This window comes from Mauremys reevesii, linkage group 23 (genome assembly GCF_016161935.1).
Source record: "Mauremys reevesii isolate NIE-2019 linkage group 23, ASM1616193v1, whole genome shotgun sequence".
Lineage (NCBI taxonomy): Eukaryota > Metazoa > Chordata > Testudines > Geoemydidae > Mauremys > Mauremys reevesii.
The window spans coordinates 18,928,661-18,955,011 of NC_052645.1; the positions used below are offsets into that span (position 1 = coordinate 18,928,661).

At 44.1% G+C, this 26,351-nt stretch overlaps 1 protein-coding gene across 1 annotated transcript in view; it reads right to left on the minus strand.

Annotated features, from left to right (window-relative positions):
* Nucleotides 1-26,351, minus strand: part of CSMD2 (CUB and Sushi multiple domains 2) — a 607,094-nt gene that overhangs the window by 274,132 nt on the left and 306,611 nt on the right. The window contains exon 7 of the mRNA XM_039511298.1: nucleotides 5,168-5,280. Coding sequence (XP_039367232.1) covers nucleotides 5,168-5,280 — 113 coding nt within the window. The remainder of the gene's footprint in view (nucleotides 1-5,167; nucleotides 5,281-26,351) is intronic.

A 26,351-nucleotide genomic window follows, 5' to 3' on the forward strand; every position in this document is an offset into this window, starting at 1 on the left:
ACTTACAATGGGAAGGTTTCTCAGATCAAGGGGAGAATTTCTGCTCCAAAGCCGTGAGAGAGAGAGAGAGAGAGAGAGAGAGACCTACCCCATAATAGCCAATAGCCCAGTGGTTAGGGCACTCTGTTAGGAGAAGGGAGATCTGGGTCCAACTCGCTGTTCTAGAAAACAGACTTGAACCTGGTTTTCCCATGCCTTCTGCAACCCAGGTGCCATCGTCACTGGGCTCTTGGCTAGCTTGGGGTGGGGATCCCTGTCAAATAAATAAATATGGAAAAGTTTTGGTTTCATCCCACTGTGGACCGAAATACTGTTTCCCACCCAGCTCTAACTCTAAACTAGCTTCCACCCAACATTCAGAACTATTCAATGGAATCAAATATAACTCTTTCTCTCTCTCTGGCTACATAGCTAGACAAACTCTTTCTTTCCACGTTGAGGGGCTGGTCTACAGTTTTGTGGCACTATAACTACATTGGTTTAGAAACTGAAGCTATATATGACAGACTGGATAGCTGTGTAGTGATACAAGCACCTTTATTCTGGTACAGCTGCATCTGGACTAGGAGAGTGTAACACTTCATCTTAACTATTTCAGTTTCTAAACCAATAATAATTATACTGGTTCAAAAAATGTGTAGAACCAACCCATAGACACACTGAAAGATAATCTCGAGAGAGATTATCTGACTAGAGAGAGAATTAGATCACAAACTGACAGAGACCTTCTTTGCCCCCTGCTGGAAATACTGGGGTCCTGACACCTGCTCAGGTCAGGCTACCAATAACTTAATCCTCCAGAGGCCTAGAAGAGCCAGGAGGAGACACTGACCAATTGGGTGCCAGCAGGCCAGTTAAAAGGGCTTGCCTGCTTTTTCACAGGGAGAGTACTGGGTGAGCTTTGGCTAGAGAAACAGCACCCCATGGCTAGCCCAAAACCCTAGGGCCAGCTCAGGCCTTGTCTTCAAGTGCTGCAAACTAAGCACTTAACCTTTGAGTTTTTGTTTGTTTATTTAAAAAAGTACAAAGGGACAAATTTTGAGTTTGTTATTTTTATTGAACTGCATAGAGACTGATGCCAAGCTTGTGGCAGGTTGCCTGCAGTACCACGTGCGGCCCTGCAGGGAGCGCTATGGAGCAGCCCCACCTGAACACAAACCTTCCAAAGGAATCTAAAGGTGTCATCACAGCTAGTGTAGAGTTTGTAGCAAAAACCCAACCCAAGCGATCCTGATGTGTGCTCTGGATTCCCAGAGCACATTTACCTGGCTGTAATTTTGGTCACATATTCCACGCATTGATTTCTCAATTCACTGAAGCACCCATAGCAAAATCTCCAGGTTCCACACAGAGGATAAAAATGCCCACTCACCAAGCCCCATTAATACTAATGGCTCCTGCGCTGAATTCGTAGCACAAATGCATCTTTAGAGCATGACACGTGCAGCAGATGGGATGCGCTCCACCACCTTAACTGAGGTCCTGCCTCATTGCCATTTTGTGAAGGTTTTTTTAAGTTAATCTTTTAAGCGCTTGACACACAAATGCAGAGCTCATTATATCCAACAAAACGTTTTCCGAGGAGCTCACTAGATTAGAACCCTCTGACATTTATCTAATCAGAGGAAATTATAACATTAATCGTTACTTTTCTATTTAAGAAAAAAAGGCATGATTCAGACAGGTGTTTTAATAGAAAGCAGCAATCATGACTGCGGAAGGAAAATGTCAGATCAAGAGCCATCAATGGTGTGCAATAGTCTATGTTAGAAACAAAAAGCTACGGCAGAGCTTTTTGATTTAAAACTGTGCGGGGGGAGGAACTGAAAAATGATTTATAAAACAAGGCCCAAATTAAGGCCACTAGAGTGATTTCTGGAGCTATACGAAGAGAAGGATTTTTCATGTATTTGTATCATGGGACTGGGAATCAGGGCATTTGGGATCTATTGCCCCTCTGCGGCCTCAAGCACGGATCTTAACCACTCCGTGCCTCAGTTTCCCTTCAGTACAAAAGGAGATGTAACAAAGCGGGATTGTGGGGTTTGACTCATTCATGTCCATTCAGTACTTTGAAAACCTCAGATTGAGGTTGTAACAAAGGCCCTGATACTAGAAGGCACATGCTTAAATCCATTCCTATTCAAGAAAACCCTTAAATACTTTAAGCATGTATACAAGTCCAGTTTGCTTCAAGAGGAATTAAGCACATGTTTATAGTTAAGCAAGTGATTTCCTAAATATAGATGATTTCCTGAATTGAGGCCTATCAGGAGTATGTCCCCGTGGGGGCGAAGTGAGCAATGTGATACTCGGTACCTCAAAGTAGCACCGTGGAACTCCCATATTCACCACTGTGAGACGATTAGGATATGTTCTGTACAATGCATGCCTTGTGAGGTATCATTTCAAACGTCTTGATCTGTGGAACATGGACATCCTGTTGAATTGCACGTACCATCATTGTGTGTGACATCATGAAGTATTGCTATAGGATTGTTACTGAAATATGTGGTAACTGGGAGACCCTCACAGCCAGTGGCAACAGAGGAGCAACTATCCCTAGCCCGATGGACGCTGATGGCCCATCAAGAAGAATCCACTCTCCCAGAGACTCCCAGTGGGGGATGCCTAATACCCATGTCACAGCAGGAATCTTTCTAGCACCTGGAGAGAAAGTATAAGTGAGAGTCGATGACATCACCACCTGGCCTCTCTCCTCCCCCATCTCAACCTCTGGAAGGTCGCCTGGAAGACAAAGACTTGGAACTGGGGAGATTGGTCCCAGGCTGAGAGGGAAAGCCAGCCTGTGTATTGAGAACTATGAGCTGCCCGTAACATCTATTAGGGTGAGAGACAGCCCAGGCTGGAGAGTTAAGGGGGCACAGCAGTCCCACAGATCCTCATTGAATCCTGGGGATCCCATCACAAGCAGCTCCCCTTGGTTTAAGCCAAGGTCACAGGTGGTCTGTTGGAGATAATCATTGCCTTAGAGACAAATGGGTAGAGTTGTATAACCACCTCTTTGCTCCTTACGTCAGGCAAGCCTTCATCAGCGAGAGCATGGCATGTCGTCTGCTTAGCAGCAATGGGAAAACCTCAGAAGATTTGGGAGGGTGCCGTTTGGATACATCTCAGCAAGCCTATGCCTCGGAGATGGTCAAGAGTGGGAACCGCCTCTCTCCCCATTTATTTATCTCATTGATTTTTTTTATTGTGCATATTCCTGAATAGTAATAACCATAAAGTACCCTGCAGTGCAAAGTAATAATAGCATGTTCTTACCTATTAATTCTGCCCTTTCGCTGCAGCTCCTTAGGTGATCCTGTTAGGCTGCTGCTACAGTGCTCAGTTTTACTCTGTTTATCTTGGGTACTTATCTGGGCCCATCACCGTAGTATAGGAGCACATTCCAATCTTTAATTTACCCTCACCACACCTCTCTGAGGCAGGGCAGTGCTCTTATCCCCATTTTACTGATCAGGGAATTGAGGCACAGAGAGACTAAGTGATTTGCCAAAGGTCACACAGGAAGTCTGTGGCAAAGAGGGGACTTGGAGTTGGATCTGAAATCCCAGGCTACACCCCTAACCACTGGACCCAACCTATTCCCACTCAGTAACACTCTAAGAAACCCCCGATGAAATTCAGCCCTCTACAGAAACCGTGCATGTCACTTAAATCCCATGTACGCCTTCAAAATAAAGTTTAAGTGGGACACAAGTGGCATAGGGGCCTTGAGCTGTTCCTCTGAACAGGGCTGAACACTGCACCCCCAAGGATTATTTTTCATACAGATCTCTGCTCTGTGCTATGATTTAAACAAAACAAAAAAGTTCAACTCATCTGGCATCTCTTTGTAAAGACGACAAAACACCATCTCCTTCCAAAGCACAAGTGGACAGTGTTCTTTACAGCCCAGTTCTAAACTGCAGTCCATGTTGGCCTCCTGTAACAGTCCCCAACCCTGGCTCATTATCAGGATTTGAACCCAGGACCTTCAGCATCAACCTCTGCCACATGAACTGAATCGGCAGAGATAGCAGGCTGATAGCCTCTATGTGGATCAGCTACTAGAAGGGGACATGACACATATTTGACATGCCCTACACATTTGTAAAGCTCGCCACAGCCTCCACATGCTGCTAGAGATAGTCCCACACACTCAGTGCACTAGCCAAAGTTGCTTTGGCTGGATGAGTGAGTTGCCATCATGCCTCCCGATGGCGCTTAGCAGCTCCGTAGCAGGCAGAGAGACTTACCACCAACACAATTTAAATCAGGCCTTCAGCACAAAGGTTTTAATTCTCATCTCCAACGTATCAGTTTGCAACTCCACCGCCTTCAATACAGGTACTTTTGATTTAACCAGTGTGAAATCTAAATCGGGATCAGTCAAAATAAATCTGGGCTCTGACATTCTGACTGAGGGGCTGGTCTACACTACACTTGAGTCAATGGAACTTACATCGCTCTAGGATATGAAAAAGACACACCCTTGAGCGACGCAAGTTACATCGACCTAAGTTCTGTCCACATCAGCGGGAGAGCGTCTGCCGCTGACATAGCTTCCGCCTCTTATTGAGGTGGAGTAATTATACTGATGGGAGAGCGCTCTCCCGTTGGCATAGTGCAACTTCACCAGACGGGCGACAGTGGCCCAGCTGCACTGATGCAGCTGCGCCGATGTAACACGGTAGCGGAGATTTGCCCCAAGTCAAGCAGAAAGCAATCGATAGGATCATTACAGAAAGACTCACTTAAATGGACACTTATCGAGGTAAATTAGGTACCCAAATGCATCCTGCACACTCTCTCTCCCTACATCTTCAAAGGTGAGGAAACAGAAATGATTAACTTGCTATTTCCTATTGACAAAAAGAGAATGTGCCCAGGCCAGAGGCAAGTGCAAACAGAGCAAACGGATGTGTGTTTCTGTTGTTTTTTTTTATACATATGCACATTTATTTTCCAGGGAGATGCAGCCCTCATGCTCCTAGCAAGCTGCCAGGGTAACCCTCTATGCTGAAAAACATGGAAAAGGAAGGAAGTACCTGAGTTAGCCTGCTGAGTGTAGTTTTGAAGCTAAAGCATCTCTCCCTAGAGCTGAAAGGAAGGATGTTAAAAACCATTGGTTAATGATTCAAAATTGTTAATAAGCAGTTACCTTGATACTGGGCACTAAACCCCTTCTGCCTGTGGTTCCCGTCCGACGTAAAGTGAAGTCGCAGCCAGTTTTTACTGCTGATTACTGGGGCGGGCAGATTCATTCCAGTAAACCTGTAAGAAAATCAACCAGTGATAGTCAAATGCATGTGGCTGGAAATGGTCTTCTGTGAACTTAACCAGAAAGCTGCCCTTCAGAGGTCACCCATGCAGGTGGTTGCCACGCTGAAGAAAACGGAACAAAAATACATAGACAGTATTTTCCTGCATAGTGTTACCATCTTCCACCCCAAGGACCTGTGCAGGGGCAGCACCCCTAACAGTTCAGCATTCCAGAAGGGGAAGTCAAAGGAAAAGCATCCCCATTTCCAAGGAACAGCCCAGGAGCCACAGCAGAAGAGTAAGCTGGAAAGCTTCCAAGAGGCATTCTTAGTTGATGACTGAGCCAGAAGAAATGCCGGGACCCGTCTTGAATCCTGATCTAGAGCCACCCACCGGTGAGTTATCACTTGCTCTCCTTTCTGGGCCTTTCAACTTCTGCTGAACGCAGGATAATACAGTGTGAAACGAAAGAGGAAGGTCATTAAACCATTCAGGGCTGCCTTTTGATCCCACTGTAAAAAATAATTTAAAAAAACCCATCTGCCTTTCCTGTGAAAATTTCTAGGGATTTTTTTCTCTCTCCGCTAGAAGGGTTATATTCATAACTGACTATGTTGCCCTCTCTCTCTTATTTTTAGGACAATGAGTGCAGGTGACCAAGAGCTGAGCATGTTTGGAGAGGGATTGGAAGTTCACGTGCCAGCCACCACTGGTAAACTGACTGCAGAGTTGGAACCACAGGAACGTAGTGTAACACCAACAGACCCTCGTAGTTGGCGGGTGGGATTGAACCTGGCGGGGCCACTGGTTCTAAATGCACAATCCTCTACTACATGAGCTTAAAAGCCATACAGCCCTTAACTACGGCTGTAGAGAGGACTCATCTGAATCTCAGCACCAAACCCTGGCTTCAACGGGTTAAGCACCGGCTTAAATCCTTTGTATTCTCTGAGGCACCAGTGCAACAATCTGCCACTTCTCAAACCTTCCTCCTCCATCTGCCCCTCATCAACTTCATTTTTATTTTCTAAACTGAATTAGACTTTTAATTTAAAATGTTGAATCACAGCGGGATGGCCTCCGGCAGCATTATGACCGATCACAGCTATTGTTGGTCATTAGCATCCCCCAGGATTTGTACTGCAGGAACACCAATCAGGGATTAAGGGTTCCTAGTGCAAGGCACCATTCCCACACACAGTGGGATCAGCCTTCCTCAAAAAGTGTATACATCTAGAGCTAGAATTTAAGGACACTCAGAAGTGCAGGTCTATCTATTTAATGTGCTTATATAGCCACTGTAGGATCTGAGCACCTCCCAATCTTTAGTGAATTTATCCTCAGAAAACCCTGAACAGTCGGTCAGTGCTACTGTCCCCATTTTACAGATGAGGAACCGAGGCACAGAGAGGCTAAGTGACTTGCTCAGGATGACATAAGATGTTTGTGACAGAACAAGAATTGAACCCACATCTCTGGCTATCCACAGCCATTGGACTGCTATCACTTTGCTACATGAATAGTGCCACTGAGATCACTAAGGCTGGCTATGTATCAAGGTACCATTCAATGTGAGTGAATCTTGCACAGCTGGGCTGGGTACTGCTTGTGTGGGGATATGCATGTGTCCACATGTGTGCATGTGTACATACAAAGACATGCAATTAATGAAGTGTGAGCATCACAAAACCATTGCTTCATACCCTCTCCCGCCCACAATTTTTTTTTCTAACGAGTCAGCTGATCCACTTTATTAAGCTGTGGTAAGGAAAAGCTGGTAGCATTATAGCTGGATTCTGCACATTAGCAGAAGAATCCTTTCTATTTTGGCTCTCTTCTTTAAAGCAAAAAGAATAACAATCCCCACCCTCGCTAGGGTTTCTGACCACATTAACTTCCCAACAGGTGAGGAGCATTTCAAACCCCACCACCAAATTGCTTTTTCAACACCACATAAAGTGTAGTTAAGCAATTAAAGTGAGTTTTTTAATTGGTTCCAGTTAAATAGGGATTCACTAATGGAAACTGGCTCACGAACCTGAAGGCCTCATCTTATAATTACTTTAATTGCATAAAAAAATATAACTTGAAGTTATACATGTGCACTGTGCTTCACATATGACCGAAAGAAGAGAAATCTCTACAGGATATACAGGGCCATTTTGTCTATGGGTGTTGTTGTTAATTATAACCTTCCTGGGTGTTAAAGCTACATGGCATGAAGTGTTTTTGTACAAACTTTGGGCCTGATCCAAAGCCTAAATTGACAAGAATCTTTCCACTGGCTTCCCTGGGTTTTGGATCAAGCCCTTCATGTCTTTGTATCACCAAAGAAATTTTTGTTTGTACCAGACTAAGGTCCGATCCACTGTGTTACGTTCTGGGTGATCCTGGATGCATGGTTCTGATTCGGTTCATTATCACAAAGGTTGGTGCTAGCAGTGAACTTGAATCTGGATCTGAACTTCCCCATAACTTGGAGATACAGAGATCTGAGGTGACGGTTTAGGACACAGGAATGTTGTCTCTCTCACCAACAGAAGCTGGGCTAATATCCTGGGACCAGTAAAGCTACAACAACATCCCTCCCCTGCACACCTCAAACACTAGCCACTAGTAACACTGGTGGCTGATAATACCAGGGCGGGAAGAGGTGTCAAATTATAAGCAAATACTTAGAACCGCGGCACTGGACTGGACAAATAATATTAACAAGAAAGGAGAGGGGAGAATCCTCTGAAAAACAAATGACTGACTGGAGCCATGTATTTAATGGGAAACGTTCCTCGTCAGCAGTTAGTAACTCATTTTTCACCCTAAGGATGGGATCCCACAGGTTTCAAATAATCACTAGGAAGCATTAATGGTTAATTGATACTGGAATAATTAATTAAAATTAAACACGTATTGAACGGAAGCAGCTGCAAATGCCTTGGATTACAGACACAAGGTCTCGGACGCAAAAAGGCCAGATGCTCAGCGGGTGTGAATCAACATAGCTCCATAGATTTCACTAGACCTATGCCGCTTTACACCAGGGGAGGATCTGGACCCAAAACGTCTTTCAATAATTCTATGGTTTAGCATTTGTATTGAGGTAGCATCTAGAGGCCCCGGCGAGGATGCTAGGCCATCTAGCAATTACTTCTCCAAAGTGGAGTGTGGAGTGTTTCACTGAAGTGGGCAGAAGGAAGCCAGTTCTGTTTCTGGTAGATGGACTTTGGGAGCAGAGATGCTGATAGACTTGCACAGGGCAGAGTTTAAGGCTGTGGCACATATTCTGCAGTGTACAGTGTTGTGCTAGATGGGGACTTGAGGGGTTGTACTATGATTAGCCTTAGATTTTCATTCCTTAACTTTTCAGGTTTGTGTTTGGTATATAACCCATAGAGCACCCTTATATGACACACAATGCCGCTCTATTGTCTATTAATAAAGGGGAAAGCGAATTCTAGAGGCTTAACCGCACGGAGCTATCCAGACAATAAATGATGACTTTTCTCCTTTCTGCGTTCCCAAAGACACATTTCTACTAGATGATGCACAATGAATTTCCAACCCCTGCCATTAGCCCAATAAATGATTGCATTTCTAATAGCTCAGTGAGTCACTGGAATAAATGAAAGTCTATTTTGGATACTTGCTACTGTGCCTTTCTGGATCATATCTGAAAAAGAAGACTTCTAGCAACTTTGAAGCCTTTTTAACCATTCCCAAGTTTTTCCTGCCAGCATCATCAGGAGACATGAATCACCTGATTAAGTATTCAGCTTCCTGAATATGGTGACATGTTAACTGGAAATTCTAAGGTTTTTGGCTGACTAGCTGGCTACCTATTTTAAAAAAACCCAACATTACTCACTCATGGAGGTACAGTGTTCATTCTAAGTTAAGCCCTCTTTTTAATACAGGGAGCATTCAGACCAGGGTGCAGATGAGAAAATGATCTTCAAAGTGCTGAGGCTTAGAAAAGACTGAATACATTTTCGGGAAGCAAGGTGAAATGGAGGGGGGGGGGCAAAGCCACGTGATGGTTTTGGTTTGAGCAGCAGTGGGTTTTTTTGTCCTCGTGTTCAATGATTCCAGGTGGGAGGGGGAAAAAACCAACCCCAAGTCAGCTTGATCATCACTGATTTCCTAAGACAATGCTTCACTCTAGTGCTGTGAGGGCCGTATTTTCAGACATCGCAATTTATGTCATACCTAAACAAAAGTGCCTAAGACAGGAAACCCGGGAAATGCAAACCACTATTTAGAATGCAATACTAGGTGCTGCTCCTGCAAAACAACCTGTTAGCATGTACCAGAGCCAGCCCAGTGCTGAGCACATCCTGTCAGGTGTTGAGCACTCTCAACTCCCACTATGTCAACCAAAGTCAAGGACACTCAGGATCTGATTCTATTCTCACTCCTAATGGGGTGAATCAGGAGTCACGTCCTGGGGAAGAAGGTTGCTCTTGTGGTTAACAGCACTAGCCTTCGACACTGGGTTCTGTTCCACTCCTTATATGACCTTCAGCAAGTCACTTAATCTTTATGTCTCAGTTTCCCATCTGCAAAGTGAAGATAATCATACCTCCTTTACTGTTTAATGTCTTGTCTATTTAGAGGGGCAGGATGTGCCTCAGATTACATGCATGTAGAACACTTAGCAGAAGCAGTTGCTGATCTCAGCTGGAGCACATAACTGCTACTATAAACAACAGGCAACTACTCCTTTGAAGTTAATGGAGTCACAACCGGCGTAAGACTCTTAACTTGAATGTGTTTATTCCAGATTTACACTGGTGTGAGCAAGAAGAGAATTAGGACCCCAGTGTTTTCCAGGAACTACTCGGCGGCTTACAAAACTGGCCTGTGAAAAAGTCAGAAGAGGGGCAAAGACTTTCACAGATTTCATCCCAGAAACCTTCTAGCATTGTTAATAACCACAGCATTAAAGCAATTTCCCTTAACTGGAATGGAATTCTCCAAGTTAAATACAGCTCATCGGCATCCTTTCTTACATACTACAGAAAGGTTAATGCCCCCAAACATTTGCCTTTTAAGCAAACTCAATGAAGTGTGGTCCCCTGCTCTAAACTATTTTACTTGGTTTATTTCTTCCATTCTTTTATTTTACATTGGATTTAGTCATTACATATTTATACCGTTCACTCAGCCATTCCTTCCTCAGCATGATCAGTATTACTGTATGCATACCACATTGATTAATCTCCGGTTCTCAGGCACCATTATCCATTTATAATACCCGTTTTACTTAGTTTCCATTTTTTCCTCTAAATCAATAAAATGTCAAAATGTGACACAGAAGCAGTAGAATACGAGGAGAGTATTTCCAGATAAATGCCAATTTATGCACAAGCACCCCCAAATTACTGGCATTATTATTAATTTGCATTATGGAAGCTCCCAAAGGCCTCTGATGAGATCATGAACACGCTGTGTAGGTGCTGTGCAAACAGGTGGTAAGAGAGACCCTGCCCCAAAGACTCCAATTCAAGAAAGCAACCCTATTTAGGACAGCACGTAAGCAAGTGTTTTGTTGTAAATCAAAGGGACTTAAGCACATGCTCAACTTCAAGCATATGCTTAAGTGATGTTCTGTATAGGAAGAATTAACCCAAGTTGAAACCCTTTCGCGAATCGGGCTCCAAATAGGGAAGACAGATAAAGGAGCGGACAAAGGCAGATCTTTGTCCCTGTTTTACAGACTGGGAGCTGAAATGACTTGCTCATGGTCACAAAATACGTCTGTGACGGAGCTGGGAATTGAACCCGTGTCCCTTAAGAACTAATGGGGACTATAAAGAAACGTTCCCTGCAGAGAGGTTATTATATAACTGGCCCCTCGGGGGTTTCTTGCACCTTCCTCTGAGGCAGACCAGCAGTCTTGCTGACTCGCCCCATGTTCCTACATGTATGAGCCCTTGCAGTCCCAGACCCCTGCATTTTACACAGGCACACCTAGAATTAATGCCTCCTCATGCTTAGTATCCCATTCAAGCAGGGCTGCAACACATGTAATTAGAAGCTGGCAATCAAAGAAGAGATCATCTGAGCTGCCAGCCTTTGTGCTGAATAAATTAAACACAAGAAACCCCATTTCATTTGGTTAATTGCAAATTCGATAGGAATTGTGCAAAGCTTTCCCTCATGCAAGGGCCATAATGAACCTCTTAACAAAGCCGCTCCTTTTCTAACAGGTTTGTATCTTCAGGATGAGGCCTTTAATGGACTTCCGTTTATAGCCACTGCTCTCACTTAGGATCCCTTGGGGATTCTGAATCCTTCATTTAAATGGGCATGTCCAGAGTGAGAGAGCTCCTAAAGAAATTCTTGTGTTACTCTTGTACATTAAACTCAAAATTTCTCCTGCACCCTTGGAAAAAGAACTTTGACAAAGGGCTTGCGTGGTCTGGTTTGCAAAGTCACCATGCTATTGTAACTCACCTCCTGGGTGTGGTGCTCTGTCCCCTCTAGTGGCACTGAAACCACTTGGAGATTAATGAGTCTGCTCTACAGCCATAGCTAAAGGCTGTATGGCTTTTAGCTCATGCAGCTGAGGCTCATGCATTTAGATCCAGGGGCCCCAGGTTCAATCCTGCCCGCCAACTACCAGGGTCTGTTGATGTTACACTACGTTCCTGTGGTTCCACTCTGCAGTCAAGTTACCAGTGGTGGCTGGCATGTGAACTTCCAATCCAGCATTCTTCAGTGTGGATTTCCACTCCTTGCCTCACAGCCTAGGAGAGCAATGCCTTTTAGCCCCTTGTGTACCTGGTGTGAATTGTGGCAGATGTTTGACTAGCGCAAGAGAAAGCTGCTGCATTTAACAGGCAGTGAAAAATGTCTATTCTATTCTATAGAGGTTCTCATCGCAGCATTTGAGATGCCTTCTAGTAGTGCATTAAGCAACATGATTAAAACCTGTTTGTTCTCTTATCCTTCCACCAGGGGACAACGTCTATGTAGTGAAGCGCGCGCGCGTGTGTACACACACACACACACACACGAGTTTGTTAGTGAAGGCAAGGTCAAAGAAATGTGCCTCCACTTCGAGCAGAAGGTGGTGAGATTGGTGATGGCCCCTGGGCGAGTTCATTCCAGTCTTGGGCCACACCCTAGAAAGCCTTGCATCCTGCACAGGTGAGTATTAGCCTTATTGTAGAGTTCCACTGTGCCAGAGGAGCAAAGCTGTTGACCGTGGTCTTCATCTCAGAGTTTTAGTTAGTCTTTTTGCTACCCTGGGCCCTCCAGCCAGTTGAAATTGCAGGCAAACAGAGGCTGGCCGACTGTACTTACTGCAGCTGAGATTTAACTAACACCTCTTCCTCTTGTGAGGAGTACCATCAGATCTCAAACTACTATGAACAGTCAGGAGGACCTGTCTTTTCTGCAAGATCCCCACAGTGCAGCACTCCCTTGCTCCACGGTGAGTTAATCATCGACTCAGAAAGAAGAGCACCTGCTCTTTAAATATTCAATACTACTTTCTGAAGCACCAGATGGTCTTCCTTAAAGGCCTCTGTGAAGCAGCCAATAAAGGGTTACAGGTACCTGCCGGTCATGTAACCCAGCAAGGGGTTTACCAGTAGGGTGTGCCTTGGAGAGCAAGGGGACTGCTTTGCTTTGGTGTTGCAGTTTCCTGTTTAACCCATAACTCATGCCCAGAGTCACGGAGCAAATCAGAGGTGAGCACATCACTGCTGTGTGCTGGGCCGGTCAGACTGCCCGCCAGCTTCCAGTCTCCCAGGCAAATTTTGGCCTAGATGGACCATGCTTAACTTATGAAACATGACAGTCGCAGTGCAAGGAAGGATAGCATTAGGTTGGCTACAGTATCTCTACCTGCACATTAATCTATCCTTGCTGTAGGCAAAAGGCCATATTTCAGATGCTCTTCCCATCTTAGTGCATTATTTATTATTATTCACTTCATCTGTACTTTTACCTTTTCAGCCAAATTTCTACTCAAATCATCTTGAGAGGTGAACTGGCATTAATTTCGAACACTGTACTTTAGGATATTCACCCTCTTATGGTTAAGCATGCAGTGAGAATCTCTAGCACCTCATTCACCTGTGATATTGGAGCAATTTCATCAGGATGGACTTCCACAAAGATAACAGATAATTAGGTCAAGTTGTTCAAGAGTAAAAGCCAGGAAGTGGGGGAGGACAAAACAAGCATCCCTAAGTACAGCTCCATAATTCTGAAAGAGAAATGAACCCACCTGGAGTTCTCCTATGGAGCGTGACGTAATGCTGGGTGCTCAGACTGAGCTTAAGTCTTTGACAGTCCCTGGATATTAACACTTGAACTGCCATTGAGCACGGGACTGCTGCCCATTGCAGCACTAAGGGAAAAAATACCCCGATAAGACTAACAGCAATGCCTTTCAATAGCACCATCTATCCAAGGACCACAAAGCATTTTACACACATGAACAGTGTCTTCTGGCTCCCTCATCCCACCGCCCTGCGAAAGAAAGGAATTAAATTACGTTCTCCTTTTATAGACAGGGAAACAGAAGCACCAAGAGGTTACTGGCCTGATCTTCAGAGGTGCTAAGCACCCACTAATCCAAATGAAGCTAACAGGAGCTCAACATCTTTAGAGAAAACAGCCCATGTGTGACTTGCTCTAGGGCTTTCACTGAGGCAGAGGCAGGCAGCTGTTTTCCGATTCCAGCCTCAGAGATCTCAGGTGAAATCCTGGTCCCGCTGAAGTCAATGGCAGATCTCCCATTGATTTCAATTTCTCCTCTGAATTTTGCATCCTAGACCCACCTCTAAGGCCAGACCCTCCATTGCTGTAAATTGGTCATAACTCTACTGACTTCAAGCTGTCACCATCTCCCTGTTTACATAAATGGAGCTTCACCATCTGAGGATCCAGCGTCTACTTTCCAATACTTGAGTGCTGGGTCCTTCCTAGACAGTTTGCAGCCTTTGAGTGCATCTGCTGGTATCCCTTACAAAAGCTGATGCTGGAAGTGACACCAAGTTCTTTTATCATTAGGTTTGCACTCCTTTTCTGGTTGTATTCCCTTGAAAGATGACACTACTTCCACACAGCAGCAAAAAAATCAGCCATGGCCGTCAACTTTAATTACAGTCTGTTCCCAGATAAATTTGCTGGCTAAAAACAATCAATACTTTTTGCAAGAGAATTACATTATTGTTAATTTTTTATTTTTAAAGTGACACAAATTTGATCTCACCAGCTCATTGAAAATAAAATTATAAACCAGAGTCTTAGCTGGTATATATCGGTGTAAAGGAGATACACCAGTTACCCTAGCTAAGGATCTGGCCTTACCTATTTTCTCTGCAATTTATTTTCCTGACTTACAAAATGTTTCAAAATTAGTTCACTCCCCCACAGCCTACTCATTATTGGACTCCTCATACCAAACTGTTTCATTAAAATGAATCTAATTAATTTATTTACGTGCCCACTGGCATTTTTGAAATTATTAAATGGCTTCACAGTAACAAGTCTGGATGCTAAAGATTTCTTGTTTAATTTAACACCCTTTGTGTACACACCCCCTCCCTCCCCACACATACGTGTTAAAGCAAATGGTCCAGTTTACTTCTATTACTTCATTCTCAAGGTGGATTTTGCTCCCATAAATGCAACTCTTAACTCCATTCACAGACAAGAACTCGAAAGATGCAACTATTCTCTACACAAGGATTTTCTGCTGTGACGGGTGAAAGATTTGGGATTGTATATAGATTTAGAGCACTTACAGAAATCAGCTGTTAAACAGTAAGTGAACCTCAACCTTGAGTATAGTGGTGCTATAGCCCAGTTATAAATAAACCAAGAAACTTTACTCAAAACTTATCCTGACCCTAAACTTTGAAGTTCAAAAATTTTGGATAACTCTAAAATCTCTCTTAATACATAAACACTCTACATATCCAGTGGCACAGTCCTTAAAAGAGCATTATCGCATTCTGGTGCAGGAGAAATGCATACCAGTGATGAAGATGAAAACAGGGCATCTGCTGGTAATATTTCTTAATGCCTCTCCGGGTACCAACAGGTGGGGAAGTTATATGTATAACTAGGAGGAAAAAATCCTGCTGCAATATTACTTCTGAAATGGACCCAGCAGAGGTGGATCCCCACCCAGGCCCATTCAGGAGAAAAAAGAAAGACTCTTACTCCTGGAATTTGTTTTAATAGGTGGCTGGGGCTATTCTAGCTATTAGCCAGATACAGAGCCTCCTATGACCCTGCTCATCATCTTGCAAAAAGATTTGTACTGGTGACTTCAAAATAAGAGTTGTGCCCAATACCCTCAGATATTAAAAATAGATATTCCAGGCCCTGGCCTTTGGCAATTTTTTTTAATATGTAGCAAAACTTGGTGTTTATATAGCTCTTTTCATTCCTAGGTCTCAGAGCCCTTTACAAAGGAGGGAAAGTATCATTACACCCATTTACACAAGGGAGTTGGAGTGAATTACTGATGGCCACACAGGGAGCTGGGAATAGAACCTATGTCTGCTGAGACTCAGATCCCTAGCCACTCAGGGCTGGCTTTAGGAACTGCGGGGCCCAATTTGAATACCTGGCGGCCATCCAGGTCTTTGGTGGCACTTCGGTGGCAAGGGGTCCTTCACTCGCTCCAGACCCCTCGCTGCTGAAGTGCCGCCAAAGACTCAGACCCCCGCTGGGTAAAAAAATGTTTTAAAATTAAAAAGGCGCCTAAGGCACAGGGCCTGATTCTGGGGAATCGGCCTAAAGCCAGCCCTGCCTGCCCTGTCCATATCTACTTTGCTCCAGCTAGCTGGAATAACAACAATAGCAGTGAAGCCATGGCAGCATGGGCTAGCCACTCGAGAGTGGGGCCAGGGTACCGAGCAGGCCTGTATTGCTGTGACTTCACTGCTATTGTTATTTGAGCTACCTGGATCAAAGCTAGCATAGGTATAACTGAAAATACTGCAGTCATAAATTATTGCATTGTAGACATACCCTCAGGCATGAGAAGTGATGTTCAGTGAGCAGTCCATGGCCTTCCTGGTCACACATCCAACCTAGGAGCCAAATATTGTCCATTATGGGGGGATGGTTTTGTGATGTGGTCACATGTACGATAACCTATGGCTATTGGACAGACATCCAATGGAAATGGCTTTCACTCACAATTGAGCTGCACTGGACTGTGACCTGAGAACTAGAAATGAACATTTCACACCCCCTTCACCAATTAGCTGAGCTAGTCTTAATGCAAATATTCTTACAGTGACTTGATACAAGACAACATATGTAAACATGACACGGTCTTTACAACAGAAAAGAATGGGAAGCCCGTACAATGCATAGACACAATAAACTGCAATAAGAATGGTTACAAAAGAAGGCTTAGCCTAGTAGGATGGATAGATCAAATTATATATATAAAAAAGTGCTTGCCATGGTATTTCTATTACTTCAATAACATTAGGTTCAAGCCATAGAAAAAGAAAGGTAACTAATATGATTATATTTATTCTATTCAGGAGAAAACAAACACTAATTTAACCCCAGGTAAAATGGCTAATGCATTTGAAAGCTGCTAATGCCGTGTGCAAATCCCCCAAAGAAATTTGCTACAGTTCTATTACACTTTCCTGTAACCTCTTTCCACCTTATTACCAATGCTACAGAGAGTGCTTTTTCTCAGGACTCGCACAGCTAGTATGGTGACCCATTTTTATTAGTTATTGTTTTAAATAATAAATGCTGTGTGTGCACGTGTCCACACACGTGTGCATGCATGTGTGTGAGTGAGAGAGTGAATTTAATTGTGATTTCAACAGGACCTAGTTATATGCTTAAAGTTAAGCACATGCTTAAGTGCTTTGCTGGGTGGGAGGCAGTGGTGCTGGACTGATAACCCAGGAATCAGAAGCTCTCTCTTTAACCATAGATCAGGCAGAGCATGCATGACAGCAGGGCATGTATTTACACAATGGTCAGCCCTGAACTTCAAAGACCAACCCCAAGGAGTAGGAAGACAATTCAGTCTCCATGAGTCCTTGGCTGGCCTCTCTGCTGGGAGTCCCCACCTGGGTTTTTATGATGGTGGTTTCTTTGGGAACTGGACCTTGAACATTCAATTTCAGCCACTACTGCTTTCAAATCCACAATGACTAACTTACCTAGATCCTTCTGAGCATTTGCTGGGGTAGCAATTCACTGGAAAATGCTCAGGTCCAAAGGGTCATTAACCTTCACCCTACTTCTAACTGTCATATCCACAACTAGAATGCTCAAAGCCCGGGGTCAACACATTCTCAAGCTCCTGTGGAGGGCCTGATCCAAATTCAACTGAAGTCCCTGGGAGTCTTTCCATTGACTTCTATGGGCTTTGGGTCAGGCCATTAATAACTGACGAAATCATTTTACCAGCCGCTGTTCATTGACTATTTACGGACATTCAGGCCCAGTCTGACAAGCTGCCAAAACCTGGAAGGAAATGGTTTCAACAATAAGATGGGGGAGGAGGCTCTCACTTACGTGAAGGTTTAGTCGTTGCAAAGTTGCAAAGGCTGCTCCCCGAGGCTTGCCTGGCATGTGCAGAGATGCTAGCCCCAGGGAAGACAGACACTGTTAGTGACCCACATACCAGGGGCTGCCACTCAACCAGTTCACGCACTATTTAGGACTGGCTGCAAGTGGCTTTCCTGCAGCATCTAGAGCAGCATTTGAAGTGGCTCACGACTCTCCTGCAACTTCTCAACTATGTCACAGAGGTAAATTAAACCCCAAACATTTACCAATTGACCCTTGCATATAGGCAGTCCCATGCAAACACACTACACGAACAATAAAATAGCCACAGACATTGCAGTCACAACGCCCGCTAACTGGCCTCAGGGATACATGGGACAGCTGATCATAAGCGGACCAGGAGCAGGAGTGTCTCTCTGCAGGCACGGTGCTTCCATCAACACCTTGAGGATGAAAGGGACTGATGGGCTGTGCTGGGAGAGGTGCTGAAACCTCCCGAGGAAGGCACGAGCTTGGCCTAATGGTTTCTGCCTCAAAGCAGAAGTCTTAACTAATCAAGTGACAAACGGCTTCTCTGGTGAGGGGAGTCTGGAGCAACCCGTCCTTTGAATTATCTTCACCTGTTCCTTCAGTGAGACGCTGACTGATGGAAACAATACGGCAAAGGTAGGAGATACGACAAACTGCTCACCTTTCCCATCACATCAGCAAACAGAGGCTGGGAAGACGTCTAATTTTTTAAATAAACGGTCTGATGAATCTTGGTACTATTACAATGTCCTTCTTAATCTAAAACCAGAGACTGTCCAGATTGCTTATACAGTTCTAATGCATTCTACTTAAAGAATGATAGTTCTCATGATAGTTACTCAGACCAACCCGAGCTACTCTACACTCTAAAGGGATGATGCATATAAGCACCCAACACCGTTTTCTTTGTTATTTTTCTTCACAGCACCAAGAACAATTGGGCTTTGTTGAGCACCAGCCTGACTGGGGCTCCAAAAAGGGCTACCATAATATGACTAGATCAACGCAAGTCTTTCCATTGGCTTCAGTGGGTTTTTGATCATGCCTCACAGCTACTCTCTGTTTTACGTGCTTGATTTAGTGACGGAAAATAAATGTTTACTCCTTTGCTCTCCCAGTACTCCTGCGGAGCCAATGCAGTTGGTTGAGAGCTAATTGGATTCTAGTCTGCCTTCTAGAGCAGCTACGTTGACAATCCTAACTTGCTACAGCACCAAATTCTGGCCCTCGCTTACACATGGGCACCTACACTGAAGGCTAGAGCCGGAAAGTTTTCATAGCTTCTTTCACTTCATTCCCACTGTGCAGCCTTTTTGGCTTTAGTGTCTCCAGCTGATGCTGATTCAACATGGCCCTCTGGCAGCTTGTTCCACTGCCTAATAATTGTCCTGACAGCTGTAAAATTGTTTCTTGTTCTACCTTCGACTACTACAGAGAATAAGCCTTCCTCCTTCCTCTTTGGTATATTCACACATGGTTTTATAGTTATTGTGTCTTCCTCCATCATCTTTTACATGCCTCTCTGTGGAGATCTCATTTTCCAAACCGGTTTTTGGTCGCCTTTCTGGGAATTCCTTTCCAAACGATTATTTATCCAGAATAGGCATCACCCCTTGCAACAGCTGCCAGGGGAACAAAATGTGTCCCTCTAGCAACCAACAAAATAAACTCGAAAATGTATATACAAGAGCTTGAAGAAATTTGCTGATATTGGGGTTCCAGGCTTGTTGGACATTCAACTCTCCAGAGCCCTGCATAAAGAGAGAGACTGGGTGCAGGGAAAGGGCTCTTCTGAAGACTGTATCTTGGAGAGCTAGTTCAGCAAATGAAACCATGAACCTCTATGGGGCAAGGGAAGATGCTACACACCGTTTCACTATTCCACTCTTCCTTGACTACCTCTTTTACATCCCGGCTTCCCTCTCTTAGTTACACTGTGCATTGTTGCTGTTATTTTCCACCACCAGTGATCAGACTCTGGTAACTGTCATGGCCACAAAGTTTAAACGTTTTTATTACTGGACAGTAGTTCCTCGGTGAGATCAGGAACCCCGCTGTATACAGCATTTACATACAGTAAATCGTCCTTGCCCTCGACGGACATTACAGCACAAAACAGAACCAGTACTGGGATGAAGCTGCCTTATTCTCTTGGTGACAATCACAACACAAGCATATTCTGCAGTCCTCTTCCTAGCTCAACAGGGAATCACTAAGAAAGGGATAGATAATAAGACAGAAAATATCATATTGCCTCTTTATAAATCCATGGTACGCCTGCATCTTGAATACTGCGTGGAGATGTGGTCAGCCCATCTCAACAAAGATATATTGGAATTGGAAAAGGTTCAGAAAAGGGCAACAAAAATGATTAGGGGTATGGAACAGCTGCCATATGAGGAGAAATTAATAAGACTGGGACTCTGCAGCTTGGAAAAAAGATGACTAAGGGGGATATGATAGAGGTCTATAAAATTATGAATGGTGTGGAGAAAGTAAATCAGGAAGTGTTATTTACTCCTTCTCATAACACAAGAACTAGGAGTCACCAAATGAAATTAATAGGCAGCAGGTTTTAAACAAACAAAAGGAAGTATTTTTTCACACAAGGCACAGTCAACCTGTGGAACTCCTTGCCATAGGATGTTGTGAAGGCCAAGACTATAACAGGGTTAGAAAAGAACTAGATAAATTCATGGAGGATAGGTCAGGCTGGGCAGGGATGGTGTCCCTAGCCTCTGTTTGCCAGAAGCTGGGAATGGGCAACGGGATGGATCATTTGATGATTACCTGTTCTGTTCATTCCATCTGAGGCACCTGGCATTGGCCACTGTTGGAAGACAGGATACTGGGCTAGATGGACCTTTGGTCTGACCCAGTATGGCCGATCTTATGTTCTTATGTTGCCTGTGTGACTGCAGCAAATTCTCTTTCCAACAGGCAAATGGGGAAAGCAAATGGTGGATTTTGACCTAACCATCATCTCAGAACAAAGCATTTTAGTTTAACTGACACACAGAAATAAAAGGATGGAAATTTTGCCTTTGAATGCACTGATTGCAAAGGGCTGACAGATTGAAGCAATCACCTGTAATGACTCAATATTTGAATAAAACATGCTAAGTAAACAAACACATTCAGATATTGTGGTCATTTGCTAAAATACACACACAGAATGGCAAAGAGAACGCAGGCCCTTCAGATTAAAACCAACATAGCTCTCTGCTACTTTGTACTAAAGAGGATTGCCCGTTAGCTGTGTGCATTACTGGCAGCACTTAGCGGCTCTTTCTAGACCTCCAGCCACCAGACTCATTATCAGGGTCCTATTTAGGGCCTAATGCAAATCTCACTGAAGTCAAGGGGAGTCCTTCTATTGGCTTTGGATCAGGTTATTAGTATTTGTCTTGAGTTCATTTTACCAGCAGTCCTTTGCTGGGTAGTCATTCTCCATGCACTAACTAAATATATATGTGGTCATTCTGGCCCTGTCTGATGAGCTGCCAATCTCCTGGAGGAAATAGTTTTAACGAGGAGGAGAAGCTCTCGCTTTACATGGAAGTTTGTTGTTGCCTCCTTAAATTCCCAAAGGGTCAAAAAATTGTACACACACATGCACCCAATGCAGACCAAAGCCGAGATTTTCAAAAGCAACTGGCAACATTGGGTGCCCCAAGAATCGTTTGGGTCGCTAACTTGAAACGTCAATTTTCAGAACCTGCCCTCTGATAATCAGGCCCCTTTCTTATGAGTTTCAAGCTGGACACCCAGAATTTGGGGTACTCAAAAATTACTAGCCACTCTTGAAAAGCTTGACCCAGAGCCCAGCAGGGTGAGCTGCTGAGCCACATGTAGCTTAGAGATGTCTGATTTGCCTCTGTGCACAATGCCTCCCTGTCTGAAAAGCCAGAGAAACGGTTAAATGACAGAGCTCCAGGTACAAAAATGCCTCTAATTGTAATCAGTCACTGTGCACAGCCCAGCTTCAATGGGAACACTTATTTGATTTTCCAAACTTTTTTTTAAACCTGTGCTCTCTCATCAAGCTTAACGAGGCATTCATCTATCCAGGCTCACACTGGGTCTGGGGAACTGAAAACAAAGCCAAGAAGTCAGCAGCAAAGATGCTTTGTGGTCCCAGATGCTAATCCCGCTGTCAGGAGGGGAATTTTGACATGTCGAGCGTGACCCGCGTGAGGGTAATCTGCTTGCACCCTGGGATTCACAGCGATGACGGGGCAAAATAGGTGTTCTGTGGGGTAGGGAGAGATGTGCAGTATTGTATCTTGTACTCGGTTTTATGACCCCTCTACTTTGGAGCCCCCTCCTCCTGGATATTGCTAAGTCCTCTCAGCAGTGTGAACAGGGACAGCCCCAGTTCAGGGCAGCATGGCATGTAGTTAGCCACTCCCCTTTCGTCATCTGTCCCCATTCACCACTGTGACACAGTCTGTCACTGTTAATGCCAACAGTGTTTACTTCGGCTAGGGAACTTCACCAGTGATAGAAAGATCTACCAAGGCACTGAAAACGCAATAGCATGCAGAACACACTCGATCCATGCGCGCAAACTTGCTTGACCAAAAACTCAATAGGACGAGCAAATTAACAGGGCTAATATTTTACCTAATTGTTAGCCTGAGGGAATTAGCATTCAATAAATCAGGTAAATACAGATGTGAATGCCTTGGAATGGTGGAAGTTGGGGAAATAACCCTAGATCTTCTTATAAACAGAGGAAAGTTTAGAACATCATCTGGAATTAGAGTCTGATGCTCATAATCCTGGTGGGAAAAGGATTATCCATTACTGTGTTCTGAGTACTGCCTTTATGTGAATAAAAAGAAGAGAAATCCCTTACTTTGGATCTGCAACATCTCCAACTGATACACAAAGACCCAAACCCAAATGCAATCCATTTTGCTACCCTAATTTCTCTAAGAACGATCTCTTAGTGATTCACCGATGAAGGGTGGTCTGCCTGAGACACACGCAATTCTGAGCTCTTCTTCAGAAGGTAACAAAACCCGAATAAAACATATATCCCTGGATAAATTATATATATATATATATATATATATATATATATATATATATATATATATATATATATATATATATATATATATATATATATATATATGATCATTTGGATTCATATCAGAGCTTTGCAGCTAAGGTTCAGCTCTATTTTTGGTATGGGTAGGGGATTCTTCCCCTCCCCCCATTATATCCAGACATTTGGTTGGTTGGATGGTTTTAAACATGCCATCTTAGTTTTACATAACTAACAAGGGTGGCTTCAAGATTCTCACAGGCATTTCTGAGAATCAGGCCCTAACCTTCCATCTCTCAGAGAACATCGCATTGCATGCAAACCAATTTCAGTCTGCTTTTTTTTTTTTTAATAGCAGCACTTAAAGCTTGTCCTTAGACATTAGCCTCCAGTAATGGCTTACTCAATCACAACACTCGCTTCTCTGCTAGCAGCTGCCAAAGGAATGTTTTCGAAATCCTTAGCTTGGTATCTGCCAGTTGTAATAACCTACCATAGGAAACAAGGCAAAATAATGCTTTCCTAAATGTTGGGTTTCAACAAAAATTCATTGCGGCCACAATTCCTTCAAGGTTAAGGCTGTTTTTGTACATTAACAGCATCAGATATATTAAATATCCACTGCGAAGTCTCTGCTGTGGTTATTAGAAAATGTATGTCAGGCATGTGACAAGGTGAGGCCAGGGTTTTACTCGCTCTCCCAGCTGATAGAGGAGCAATGCGGCTGGCTGCAGCAGCTGGAAATGAGACATGCTGGTTTTGCAGCAATTAAAACATACTTGAGAAAATTTAAGCACGAGCCTCCAAAGTTCTATTATTTATGTTTTTGGTTGTTTAAGTTTGGAAAGGAAATGGACCCTCAGCACAACAGCCAGCCTGTGAGTTAGGAAGGAGGGACATCCATCATGGCCTACTGCTGAGCTTTTCCACACCGGCCTCTGAACCAACCGGCATAGGCCACTGTCAGAGACAGGACCCCGGATTAGAGGGATGGATCCATTATGGCAATTATAGTCTTATCTCTAAGGCCACCACTAACCTACACCTACACACAGCACAATGCATGCCCCACCATTTTAGGATGGTCTCATGGATCAGACAGTGTGCTGTCACTCAGGACGTCTGGGTTCATTTCTCTACTCAGCCACAGACTCCCTGTCTGACCCTGTGCAACTCACTTAATCTGTAAAATGGGATAACGATGCTTCTTCAACGGGGGTACTGTGAGGATAAACACATTAATAGCGGTATGATGTTCAGAAACTATGGCAAGAGGGACCATCTAAGGATGCAGATAGACAAAAAAGTCTCTCTTCTCTTCCTGGGAATCCTGGCCTCAGAAGCAAATCAAGGATAAAGCTTCAATGAGGAGCGTCTTCAACAACCACAGTCCCACACGGAACACCTGTTCCCTATCCTCCCGTGAAATTCTTGAATATCAATCCTCTTTCGGTACTTGGCTGGTATGCACAGCGTATCCTGCCTCATTTTCATGCATTGGTTCTAACTTTCACTACAGCCGAGATGACATGAGCAGCAACAGAGGCGGTTGCTGAGATGGCTCTTGTTAAGGGAAAACAAGAGGATCATGACCTGTGTCATCAGAAATAATTTAAGTGCGCCAAGAGATGCACTGGGAGCAGACAGAACTCAACTTTTCTACAATGGAAACTAACAGGATAAAGACAAGCAAAGTGATGATTTTTTACACCCAAGAGAAGGGACGAGCAAAACCACTCTCCCCAAAAGGCACATGTGAGAGAGCAGCTTATGGCTTGAACATAGTTATGGCTAGAGAGAGGCGAATCTTTGGGCAGCTAGTTCTCGTGCTTCCGCATAATAGGTGCTGTGCTGAGCAGATGGAACGTCTGCTACTGTGTAAGGTGCAGAATGTCATCAGCGAGAGGGAGGGATAGTTCAGCGGTTTGAGCACTGGCCTGCTAAACCCAAGGTTGTGAGTTCAATCCTTGAGGGGACCATTTAGGGATTGGGGCAAAAACCTGTCAGGGGTGGTACTTGGTCCTGCTGTGAAGGCAGGGGACTGGACTCAATGACCTTTTATTTCAAGGTCCCTTCCAGCTCTATGAGATAGGTATATCTCCATACAATAATTAAAAAAAAGCAAGAGAGGTAATGAGCAGACAGAAAGGGGAACAGCGAAGGAGAAGCAAATAAAATTAATGAAGAAAGTTATGGAAGGCAGAGAAGGAGTGGGGGAAGAGGGAGCGAAATATAGACTGGAGACCTGGTTTTCCATTGCCTTGCACCTCATGCAGTCATTTATGTCAGTACAAACTGAGATCATTCTGATTTGGGTAGTGCTTAATGACCACGTTGTCCTGGTGTAAATGACCGTAGAAGATGCTGGGCAATGGAGACTCAAGCGTAGGGAGGGGGGCATTCAAAGAGCAAGGTAGACAGGAGGATAGGGAACAAGGGAAAGGGAAAATCAAAGGAATGAACAGCAGGACAGAGTAATGGGAAAAGGGAGCCCGGGTTTGGGTGGTGTAATGAAAGTGAGTTGAAAGCAAATCAGCAGGGCTTCTATTCCTTCGGCATGAGTCACTGAAGGGAGACCAGTTACTCTGGGGTTTTCCATGTTTCATTTTCATTCAAGGATTGAAACGCTTAAGAAAAAAGCTAAGACTAAAAGCCAGCTCCCTCAGCTGGTGCACATCGATATCGCTCCACTGAAGTCAAGGGAGCTCCAGCGATCCTCCAGCTGAAGATCTGGCCTTAACGTCCCCATCGGCCTCACTCAACTCGCACCACTGTTCTGACATGTCATGCAAACAAGGGGCACTGGTGTAATTCCACTGACATTCACCATGTGGGAGACTCCAGACGTCAAAAGTTGACAGAAACCACTGTCCATGCAAAGCTATGGCCAGAACAGTCACACACCCTCCTGGGTCCAAAACCATTAGGATCACCAGTTTCCTAATCTCCAGTCTCCTGCTATGCTAAGGTAGTGGAAGCACTAAAAGGTCCCTCGCAAATAAATATGCAAATCAGGGCCCCCTCCAAGGCCAATGGAGTTACACCAATGCACATGTCGGCTGGGAGGAGAATCAGAACCCAAGGCCAACATCTTCCAATTTAGGTACCTAAAGTTAGGCACCTGCCTTGGGGCAGATAAAAATCGATATTAAAAAAATCAGTTATTTTTCTTTAAATCACACGTTTTTCTTTAAATAATGGTTACCAACCAATAAGAATCAACCTTTCTTTAGGAAAATCGTTTTGCATTTGTACTTCTTAATAAGATTAAAATCAGTGATTCAAATCAATCCACCCTGACCTAAATCCGTATTTAGACACCTAAGTAATAGCCTGGATTCTCAGAGATGTTAAGTACCCAGAGCCCCCATTCACCTCTCCCCTCCCCTATTAGCTCTGCCTCCTCTGTCCTTCTCCCTCTTCCTATCTCCTCTTCCTAGAGTTGTTCCCCAGCACCATATGTTATCCCTTCGCCTCT